A 12015-nucleotide genomic window follows, 5' to 3' on the forward strand; every position below is an offset into this window, starting at 1 on the left:
GCAGCCATATTTTGGGAGAGTGCAATAACCGGAGAGCCCACAGACACACTGGTAGAGGAAGCAAACTCCACTTAGCTTTCTATTAGAAACTTTTTCACCTATTTTTTTTATTTTTTAATTGTCTTTGTGATCGTTTTTTTTTTTTAAAGTCATGTCTGATGAATGCCTCAAATAAATAAGCAATTAAATCTGATAACAAATTTAAATAAACTTAAACTGTGTGAATAAATTACTGGATGTGTGAAGCTACAAGGATAAGATTGATATAAAAATGAGTAAACATTTCCTAAAGGTGTATTTGCTTTTAATTATAGCAGATAAATCAAATAATATATTTTTGCCCTTGAAGTAAACTAATTTGATACTATGCACTTATAAGATAATGGAGTTATTTCTTATTTTAAACGGCAATCATATTATTTAGTTTATCTGTTTAAATCAAGGAAAAAATACACGTAATTGACCCAATTAAACTTTTTTCTGTGTCACTGGAATGTTATTACTTGGAAAGTTTAGAGTATCACTGTTCAGGAGCATTTAACCAAATATTTATGCTTTATTGACCATATAAGATGCCTTCACAGAGGTAAACAGAAACAGACAACTGATATGCTTGAAATGGAAAAAAGAAAACCCACATTTTATTGCACTTAAGTTATAAGAAAATAAAATTCTAAGTAAATCAAACAAATACACAATCCCTTTCAGGTTTTTTTGTCTGTTTTTCGTTTCTTTTTTTTTGCCAGGCAGTTTTACATGAACTGAACAAAATAAAAACACCTGCGACAAATCTGATTTCTCAAACCAGATCATAAATTAAAAACAGACGAAGAAAACAACGAGAGGAGATAGAGATCGTATTCTTTCTCTCTTTTTTTTTTTCTTTTTAATATACAGTGTTATACCACTTTCACAGTTCAGCTCGAGTTGTGACTCCTGGAGAGTGAGACGACTTGTTTGGCTACAAGGTTTCTGTCCATGACGGCTGCAGGGATTTTCATGCGCAGCACATGTAACACTAAGACGCTCTGCAGCCCGACCTGTCAGTTGATGCTTGTGGTGGTCTCCTCTGTTGCTTCAGACACCTCTGAATGGGGGGGAAAGAAAAAAAAGAAAAAAAGAAAAAAACAGTCTCTCTCTCTCTCTCTTACACACACACACACACACACATACAGACAGTTCTCTCTTAAAATCAATACATCTGCTAGTTTGATTTACTTTTTAACCTCTTTTTTGTTTGTTTTTTGAAGCCAGTCCAATGCAGCATTTGTACAATTTCCCAAAGAACAGGCTGGAAAAGCTTTGTCCCGAGGAATGTGTTTACAAGTTGCCCGCTAACACACATTAACACACACACACACACACACACTCATGCACTCAGAACACACACACACTCCAACAGTGTTTACAACCCACCCCCCCCACACGTCTCGCTTCGATCTCCGCAGACGAATCCTGTCAGCTTCTGTCCGACGCCCTTCCTCCTTGCAGCCTCAAACGTAGAGGCACGTTTGGCTCAAGTTTCAGTGGCAAAAAAAAAGACAAAGGAAAAAAAAAGTTGGATGGTAAAAATGTCCTGTTTTGTTTTTTATTTTTCTAAGTCCAGACGTACATAGTCCGATTGGGAATATCGCCTGTGGACTAAAACGTCACAGCACGTAGAAGCTCCACTTCTCTGGTTCCGGTTCCTCTAGCAGCATAAAATTCGGTTTGGCCACTCGGGGTGGGGTTAAGTAGGTGGGGGGGCTCTATAGCTTTCCTCTGGTTTCTGACCAAACCACCAGAGCTGGACAGCACTGACGTTCAAGTGGAGACAAACATGTAGGAGGTAACAAAAACCTGCGACAAAGACGGCATCTGGGAACTGGATGGGTTTCTCTAATACTGAGATTTTGCGTGAAGCAGAAAACAAACAAAAACAACCTCTTCAGATACTGAAATTCACAGTTGTGCTTGTGTGGAGAAATTTAAAGTCTACTGAAACCGAGTGGAGAACAATTAGAACGGAAATGGAGTGACAAAGAAACAAGCCCGGGTCGGAGGCCTGGGCGCTCCGAGCACTTCCTTTCTCCCCACGTCGTCGAGCAGCTCTTCGGGAGTAACTGCGTGGAGATTCATCTCCTATATGCTCCACAGTCTTCTACCTTCGCCCGCTTTCCTGCTGGCCATACGATGAGTGTAAGTGTATGTCTGTCTGTGGGCACGCTCTGACAGGAGGGAGGGGGCTTTAAAAAATAATATATCTCTGTACAACTGGAAATCTGTCAGACTGGAGCCAAGCTGGGTCTCTGTGCGACGCTGGCCCAGGACCCAACAGGTGGAGGGTCGCCTCTACAGGATCCCACTCGTTGAATCTCTCCCAGCCACAGCGGCTGCGGCCTCCGCCCCCAGTTTCCAGCCCGATCCCCCTCCGATTCACCTTAATCGATGGGAAGAGGGCTGAACACTTAGGGAACTGTGTGTTTATCAGTAACATGAACTCGAAGTGGGAGACGTGGGTAATAAGAGAGGACAGCAAAGCCCGCCGTCTGTGATTGTAGACCTCAGTGAGTTTGGGTGAAGAGTTTTGGGTGTCGGCCCTCTGGTTTCCAGGCACCGCTGCTCCCGTTCCCTCTCTCTTCTTCCTGCGGATCGTTTTCTTTCTTCATCTGTCCTCGGCGTGTCCTGCTCCTCTCACTTCATGTCCACATCAAAGTCCAGCACCAGCAGCTTGGTTTCCTCTGTGCCGTTGCGACTGCCCACTGCACACACCAGCTTGGTGTTTGACGCTCGGATGCGCCACACCACCCCGCCGCTGCCGCCGCTCTCCAGGGTCACCAGGTTCCGGATGAACTCGCCCGTCTTCAGGTCCCACAGTTTGACCGTGCCGTCGTCAGAGCTGGTGATGACAAAGTTCTTGTTGAACTGTAGGCACGTCACGGCGCTCTGGTGCTTGTGAGGACCTGAAAGCACAAAGATGGGGGGGGGGACAAAAAATACCCGTCATCAGGCTGGTACTGCAGAAACAATAAAGGAAGAACATTTCACATCCAAAGGATTCACTTACAAAAAGATTATCCATTGTTTTTTGGCATCATTTATTTTTCCTTTTTATCAAATAGACAGTTTTACAATATCTAGCTGTGGCAAAGCCAGCAGATGCAGAAGCAGCACCGCTGTAGTGAACATTTCAGGAGGCACCGCTCATAGTTTCAGCAAAATCTCAGCAAGAGAGTTGGAATCACTGTGATGGTTTAAGTGTTTATTGCTTAAAGAAAAGGCTTGTTTTACACATGTGTTCAAAGCTTATAGTTATTCCCTAACAGTATGTTTAAACCCCATTTGATGGCTGGAACTTTCCAACAGTATCACAGGAGAAAGGTTGATGTGGAGCTTTCATTTCTATCTCCAGATGTTATAGGAAGCTTTATGTTAGGAATGGCTGGTTTCCTCATAAAACTGCTGACGCATTGATCTCATCTCAGCTGTAATTCATGTTGCTGAGATGCTGCAGCCTACAGAGGTTCCTCCAGCTGTTTTGGGTCTGGTTCATAAGGCGCTTTGGTCCAACTTTGTTTCGACGTTTTCTTTAAAGAAATTCATACTGACTTGAGTGCAGAGGAGTAGCCCAATTTCTTAAAAAAAAATCACTTAAGTCATAAATGATGATATATTGTTCATATGAGCAGCATATACCACTTTAAAAAGATTTACCATATTTCATAGTTCATTCTCACAGCGCTGCATTCTATAAATGGGTTAGCTGTACAACGTTAAAGATATAGTGGAGGATTTTCACAAATTTTTTAAAAGACCGCACTCTCAACTTAAAAAAAAATAATAAGAAAATGCACATACACAACCTTTACCCGCTCGCGAGAGGAAATGTCTATTAAACGTGTGCAATAGCATGCACAAGCCCTTTTCTCCTCGTGCACGCTCTGTTTAAAAGTTACTGTTTTAATCGCTCATAAAAGCTTACTTTCCAAAAGATTTGCAATTTTTCCAATATGCCAGACTCACCACGGGTAAGTGAATAGGATATATCACTAGAATGATCAACAATTAGGAGGACCACTATTTTTGATGATCCATCCAGAAAAAGAACTTCCTCCACTATACCTTTAAGCGTTAGTGAGCATCATCATGGGTTTATGTTTTATCTAAAATTTAAGCCAAAAAACATCCTTTTAGCACCTATTATGATAGTTTTAGGAATTGAGTTACATTTTTAATTTAAACTTAATGATGCTATGCTATTTAGCTCCAGCTGATGTTATTAACAGATACCTGAAGTGTTACAGCAACAGCACATTGGGAACAGAATGCAGGCTTTTTGGAGGTTTCTTAAACTGTGTAGCTTAATGGAATCACTCTCAACGTGGAAACCTTCCAAACAGACTCTGATATGAAAGACAACAGGAGCTGAGCAGGACAACATGATAACATGAGCCCTGAATGCTCTTACAGCGTTTGTTAATTTAGGTTGACTTCCCGGTCTGGACTATTCTTCATCTGTGAGGGAGGTGAAAGACGCTTTGGTTGAAAGATGCTTTTGTGTTTTTCCTTCCTTAATACTAAAAGAAAAGTTCAACATTTGCTTTTCCAAGATCATCTATGGCGACCTAAGGTGAACACAGAGATGTTCTAGCTGCTGTGATTAGAGCCAAAGATGGTGGCTGTCAATGTTTCCACTGCAGGTTAATCAGGGTTTATGTAGGTTTATCTTCTATCTTCTATTTTATGAGGGAAAAAAAACAAAAAACTTTTTGACCTCTGAAGTTCAATTCAAAATAAAAGCAGCTGCTAAATGAAATCAACCCTTCAGTAAAGCAGCAAATGATTCTTCCTTCTGTAGGATAACTAATTGAACATTTACTAGCATCTGACTGGTTGAGCTGAATCTGGTCTTAACACCTAACATCCAACACCTAAGCTGGGGCATTTCAGTCCCACAATTTGGGACACTGGATTGACAAAACATTACCTGAGAAAAACTGTTTATACTAGAAAGTTTTATTGAATTCTATGAGTCTTAAACCAAACTGGACAGTAAACTGGAGGCTTTTTGGACAGGTCAAATTTCAGCCCTTATTCACCTGCAGAGGAAAGTATCATGAAATAAAAACATAATTAATAGCAGGTATTTCTACAATTGTTCACCTTTAATAAGAAACAAGCACATATGTTTGGACAGCTGGACAAAAAACAGGGAGACAGGTGTAGAAAAGATGGACAGATGGATTGATGTTAAAAGACAGATTAGATGAATGGATGGTAGGAAGGCCAAACAATACTGGGGGGTAGGGGGTGGGTAATGCTAGACTCGAGAAATAACTTTAATCACCGGTAAATGAAACATTCCATCATAAATTATTCCTATAGAATATTTTCTGTTTGCATACTTATTCAGATCTGGAAATGTTCTGAATCGAATCCTTTACTTCTGACTGTCTAGGAAAACTTATGACCTAATTCGATATATATTGGATATTAAAATCAATATTATAAAAATACAAATTTACAAAATATTTAGAGAAATCTTCCAGAAATGATTGATTTTCTGTCTGGTTTGGGTTCAAAGGTCTCATTCCTTTAGCACCAACCCCCACCATGTGCGGCTCTTCACTGACACAACAAAGCAACCTGCTTCATCATTAGCTTCTCCCTCCTCCCAACACACGGATGGCCTTGTTGAACCTCTATTGTCTCATCAAAACAGACTGATGAATGGCGGGAATCATCCTCTGACCTAATTATGTGACCTACAAAGATCAGCAGCCCTTTCCTGCTCGACTCTCTTCACCACGGCCAGCATTTATCCTCCCCCCTGACTCGTCTCTTCAGGCTCTCACTGGGGCTTCCTTTTGTTCAGATGCTGTGTACTGGCATTTGGAGAGCCAGCACACAGACTTGCAGTTTCCTAATGAGGGTATTTGGGGACAGGGCACCAGTTGCTGCCTCGTCTATTCAGGAAGAGAACATTGTACTTACTATGAGATGTTAATTCCTGGTAATTGAGACAAAGCTATTCAAATGTTTACAAAGGAAACAAGAATGTAACCAGCAAAAGGAAGCACATAAGGATGTTTAGTATCTGAGTGAATGTGCAGCTCTATGAGTGCAGCAGCATCACAGACTTTTTACTATCCGACTCTTTTAGTCATCTAACGGAGCAGGTTACTACCTTACTGCTCCGCTCAACAATTCAAAAAGCTTTTCTTTGGATAAAGGCTATGGGATCCAGTTCCAGGGGAGCGCTGGGTCCAGGTAAGACCTGGGCTGGTTATCTAAAACCTGTGAGCCACACAAAAAAATCATGACTGTAAGCATCTGATCTTCAGTTGTCTTTATAGTCCAATATATTATATATAACGTAAAAAAAAAAAAATCTACAAACATGGAGGGATTCTGGTTCTTAGACGGTAAGTGGACTTGGTTATTAACTTTCATTGTAAACCTACACCAAGGCAGATATAGTCCTAAATCTACATTTTTACTATTATTTCTCACATATTCCAACAAAAAGGGGAATCATTTCACAAATGGACAATCATCAATATCTGAAGCGGCATCTTTAGTCTAGTTATTTCCCCTCAATCACAGAAATAATTTTAGAATCATCTTCTCCCTACTGACTGGAATTACGATCAATGTTTTGGAGCTGCCTGAGGTCCCAACTTAAATCTGACAGAAAATCTGCAGTGAGCTGAACATTAGAGTGATGTACGGAGGCCTTCCAGTTTCAAAGACATCTTAAAAAGACCAGAGGAAGCACACAAATAGCTGCACAACAACCACAAGAACTGGTTTTAGGTTGTAATGCATTTTATTTTCTTCCAGTTGATACCATTTCAACTGCATTCAATCTGTCCGTTTTGAGAAACAGAACAAAAATTCAGAACTAAATAAAACAAACATCTTGGATAGACGAAAACTTTAAATCCAAATCATTCAGCAGTGTAAATATGAATAAATAATCTTTGGGCATCGATGTTAAGATTTAAAATCTAAAATTGTACTAGGAGAGAAAAGCTGGTAAGACATCCTGGTAAAGTCAAATAAAAACCACTGCAGAGCAAAGTAGTTTCACTGCCATTAAATCAGCAGTAAAAAGATAACAGTTAAATAAAAACGACGATGGTACAATAGAAAGAGTGGATAGACCATCTATCTGAGATCTTTATCTGCAAAAGCCTAAAGCTAAAGGACTATAAGCTTGCAGACTGAAGTTTTTGTTTACTCATTGAAATACATTTTATCCTTCAGACATTTGCCAGCATCCCTGCTTGTTTTCCTGACGATGAGCTGCACAAATATTAATATAGCAAAGAACAGTTTATTATATTCCAAGAGTCAGGAATGGTGGGTTTTATTTGCATGCAAGTGATATATTCAGCCTGCAGTCAATGATGAAGGTCACAGAGAGGGTTAGAAGCATCATAATGGCTGATATATAGGAAGAAAATGCAGGAAAATTACCCAGTTTGATCCCCACAGCCTCCACTCTGGGTCCCTCAGCAAGACCATTAACCCCTGATTGCTCCCCGGGTGCCGCTCAGTGGCAGCCCACTGCTCCCCAAGGGGACGGGGTAAGATGCAGCAGTGAATTTCTCAATCAATGATTTTCAATTATTATTATTATTCATGATTTTCTAAACATTTAAAGCCCTAAAGATAGGTGTGAATATGTTTAATTGGGCTTTACTATGAGATCGATCTGCAATAAAAAAAATAAAAAAAAGCTACTCATTTCTGTCTGACAGACACATAATCCTCATGATACTCATCCGAACTTGACAGCAACTGTGTTTTCTACGGTACGCAGGATAACAACTAATAATCCCTTAACCTTCCACCTGCTCAACAAGCTCCCACTTGTAGAAATGTCATCTTTTCAGCTGCTTGTACGAACCCACAAGGCTGCGTTTATTTGGACGTGAAATGACAGCTGGCTTTCATGTAGGGCATGGCCCACATGTGATCTGCTGGTGTGCTTCTATAAATGGTTCTAAATAATGAAATGCTCATCAATAATTTCTGTCATTCGTCAAAGTTTTTCCCAAAGTGAGGGCGATTGCATCATACATCCAGAATGTCATAAATGATAAAGCGCCTTTGAAAAACCTTTAGATCCTTGTTCAGTCGATAACTGAACAGGCCATCCCATGTGAAGTGAATGCAAAGAGAAAGTGAATGCATGCCTGTTGTTTTCCAATTCTGCTACTTATTAATCCTTTTTCTTTGCATTTACCTTGCAGTGTTTGGAGACACTGGCCCGTATTGATGTCCCAGATCTTGACAGTGGAGTCTGCGTTGCCTGAGACGAGTATGTTGTCCTTCAGCTCCATGCCGCTGGTGAGGGACTGATGCCCCGTGAGAGTGTGAATGCAGTTTCCCGTCTCCACGTCCCAGACTCTTATAGACGTGTCCAGAGAGCCGCTCACCACATGGATCCCATCAAACTGGAAGAACAAAAGGATGGGTTTTTAATGTGTTTAGGCAGGATAACTACAGCTCTCCCCCCGATTTGCAGCCAATTGCAAAAACATTTCGCTGATGGAGCATTTCCACCTACAAACTTTAGATTCAATACAACTGATCGAAATGTATTGATCTGTCTGAGCTCATCTTTTTTTATGTCCCTATCTCAAAGAGTCAAACTAAGATGTTGGGTCTCAGATTTGAATTTCAGCAAAGTAATCAGTCTTGTCTTTCTAAGGCACAGTGGGCACTCAATATTATAACCTGTTTTCAATTAGACAAAATAAGAAATATGCTGAAATCTTAAACTAACATGAAGAAAGAACTTCAAACACTCAAAGCAAAATCAAATAGATTAAGTCTTGCTGCTGCGACCAGCTTTCTAAATCAGATGAAACGGCTCACCTGCAAGGAGTACACTCTGTTGGTGTGGCCTTGCAGTGTGTGGAGGCAGGTTTCCGTCTCTGGGTCCCACACTTTGACCATGAAGTCGTAAGCACCGCTGACCACCCGCCGCCCGTCGTACTGGACACAGCGCACCGCCGCCACGTGGCCCATGAGGACGTGTAAACACTGACCCGTCTCGATGTCCCAGACACGAAGCGTGGCATCGCGAGAACCACTGACAACCCTGAAGACAAACGAAAAACACGTGGAGTCAAGACACGATGGCACCCATGTTTCTGAAAGGGACTGAAGATGTATTTATATCAGGACCTTGGACAGTTTCAACTTTCATATTTTTGTAATTTGAACGCTTTTAAATGAGAGTCTAGAGACGGTCAAACCAAAAGGCCAAATGACAAGTGAAATTATATTCTACTAATAGCTAATTCAAACAGTACCTCATAAACTCAATAGTACATATATGACAATTACCCTTTAATAAGAGGGGAAGGACAGTATGTTGGGTAACACTTCCCAAGCCCCATCTGCTGCCTGTGGCTTTCAGTCAGCTGTAATTTATGATGACTGCACTTAGCTCAGCTCCCAGAAAGGGTCACCCCTTAAGGGTGACAGCTTTAAAACACTCTGTGGCAAAACAACAGTTGTTTGCAAACTCCTATTTCACTAAGGTTTCACTGCCTTTTAGTAAAAAAGGAAAAACTACCTGATAAAATATCTGAATATTTAGATTAAATTAAAACATTGACATCTCTGCCGGTACCAGGCGTGCATTAGAGCAGCAGACACTGGCTGGCTGGGTGGGTAAAGCCGGTGTATGAGCAGAGGCTACAATCCTTCATGTGGGAGTCCTGCATTTGATGTCTGATCTGATCCCATTTGGTGCATGTTTCCTCTGCTTCTTCGACACTGAATTGATGTTTAATAAAAGCCTCTAGTGCCGAAAAAGACACATTAAGAGACAGAAAAGGAACTGATGCTTATCTTTAAAAGAGGGACGGTAAAGAGATTTCTAAAATTAAACCCGTAATACCAGAAACAGTAATAAAACAGCAATACCAGAAAACCCTGGCATTTCAGCACCGGGTTATAATGCATCCTTGATCTTGATATGAGCCTAACTGAGGGCACCTTTATGTCCAGATAATGTGTTTCTACTTCTTAGATGTGTGAGAGCTTAAACGTAAAAGTCTCCATCAGTCCTCATTCAACTGAAAGCTGTGCTGACAGGCCCAGACCGTGTAAACATTTTCTTCCACTCCTCCAGCATTGCATTCATGTTCACACTTGAATGTACAGAATGTGCTCTTAGCTCAGACAGATGCCTCTAGCCATGTCTTGAGGATGGATGTGAAGATTATTATAGGTTGGGGAGGGAAAAAAAAAAGACAACCCCCTTTAGGTATGACCGTTATTACGTTAAGTGAGGAGTCTGGTCACTGGTCGTTGGTGTTTTAACCAATTCCCTGCAGGTTCTCAACAAACAAAACAGGCAGACTTCTCCCTTAAAATCACTTAGATAGAAAAAAAAAGGATAACTTGTAGCTACGGTGCAGACACTCTATATTTACTAAATGCCTGACAGCACTTTAAAGATGGAAATCACTGACATGTTATTCATCGTCTGCAACTCGCCGCCCTTCCACCCGGTGAGTAATCAAATACTACACACAAAAACCTTGGCTGGCCTTAAGGCAAAAAGAGCACTTTTGAATCTCTAGAGTGCAATACGGCGTGAACAAGTGAGCAGCAGTTCACTTAAGACGACTCAGGCTCCATTTAATCACCGCGAGTCCACATGATGTCTTTTCTAGATGCAGACCTATTTTCCAGAGTCATCGCTGCTCTTTTCACCTGATTGCAGAAATAAAGGACTCACGTTTCTGTTTTTGTACATAAGTGCCAAAAAAGGTCAAAGATGATGTAGCATTTTTTTTTCTATATATCTAACAAGGCATAGAAAAATAAAGAACTAGATCTATAAACATAAATGTAAATTCAACACACATTTTCTGGGCTATTACCAGACAGCAGCTGCTTCTTTATTTGATTATATACCAATCATACACTCTTTTAAAGAGAAATTATTACAATGGTATGAGGGGGAGTTTGTTTTGCTAAAAGGATAAAAATAAATTTATGCACTTCCCAAATCTTTATCATCTCTTTAATCATAAAGAACACTCAGCAATCTTTCCCTTAGAGCTGATTTAAAGCCTAAAAAAAAATCTCACCACCAGCGCTGCTCCATACCTTTTCTCATGTAGGTGCATGCAGCGTACTGTTGAGGTATGCCCATAGAGGGTGTGGATACATTCTCCCGTCTCTGCATTCCAGACCTTGAGTGTGCGATCAGTGGAGCCGCTGATGATGATGCTGTCTCGCATCTGGGATGACCACACGCCCCCGGTGTGGCCCACCAACGTCCGCAGACACTGAGTTAACACAAAGGCAGAGAAAGTTTTAGTGTGACAGACAGCAGGGGTGGTTGGATTTGCATATATATCCAGAATCAGGGGTTCAGAGCTGGAAATCTCATTTGGGATTTCATTTGCTGTTGACCTCATGTTGGCTTCGGGGGGAAAGAAAGGAAAATTAAATTTATGTGACCTGTTATTTGAAGAAAAAGCTTGTGCAAGCTCCTTTAGCTCAGGGGCAAAATATCCAAACCATCGGCCAGCTTTAATAATTGCTTTTAGTTATCTGTTTGAGAAGAGGCCGATTCATTCTTGTTGCAGAAAGGGTTGACAACCGTCCTCAATGAAACGCGTCCATTTGTCCTCATTAGGGGAGCTAGATTAGCTATTGATTGCAGCAGTTATGGAAATCACTCTGATCAATTGAATTTGCGTCTCCGCAGTTTGTTCCACATGTGGGTCGATTTAATTATCCCAAATGCATTAAAGTGAAATTCAGAGGGTGGGGTGCAGCAGCTGTCTGGGAGGTATAGTGAAGCTTGTCGCTTCACTGTAGAACATGTGACCTCTGACTGCAACTGATAAGGAACAGTGGGAATAAGTGAATACCAGCAGTGGAAGAACAAGAGGGGAATGAAGCTGTAGCCTTTTCTGCTTACTTTTCAGAGGATCCTCATGAAGTTTAGCTGAAATAGGAATAACCTTAGAGGGGAGATTGTTTCTCGCTTCA

The 12015-nt window shown here is 41.0% G+C and overlaps 1 protein-coding gene across 4 annotated transcripts in view; it reads right to left on the reverse strand.

The window, feature by feature from the left end:
- Positions 1 to 1227: 1227 nt before the first annotated feature.
- Positions 1228 to 12015, reverse strand: part of fbxw7 (F-box and WD repeat domain containing 7) — a 123363-nt gene continuing 112575 nt past the window's right edge. For all 4 annotated transcript variants that reach the window (XM_038271774.1, XM_038271773.1, XM_038271775.1 and 1 more), the window contains 4 exons: positions 11122 to 11303; positions 8869 to 9094; positions 8234 to 8444; positions 1228 to 2942 (listed from right to left, as the gene is read on the reverse strand). In XM_038271774.1, the coding sequence (XP_038127702.1) occupies positions 2674 to 2942; positions 8234 to 8444; positions 8869 to 9094; positions 11122 to 11303 (888 nt within the window). In that variant the 3' untranslated portion in view covers positions 1228 to 2673. The remainder of the gene's footprint in view (positions 2943 to 8233; positions 8445 to 8868; positions 9095 to 11121; positions 11304 to 12015) is intronic.

This window comes from Cyprinodon tularosa, unplaced genomic scaffold, assembly GCF_016077235.1.
Source record: "Cyprinodon tularosa strain WSP-4 unplaced genomic scaffold, ASM1607723v1 ctg81, whole genome shotgun sequence".
Taxonomy (NCBI): domain Eukaryota; kingdom Metazoa; phylum Chordata; class Actinopteri; order Cyprinodontiformes; family Cyprinodontidae; genus Cyprinodon; species Cyprinodon tularosa.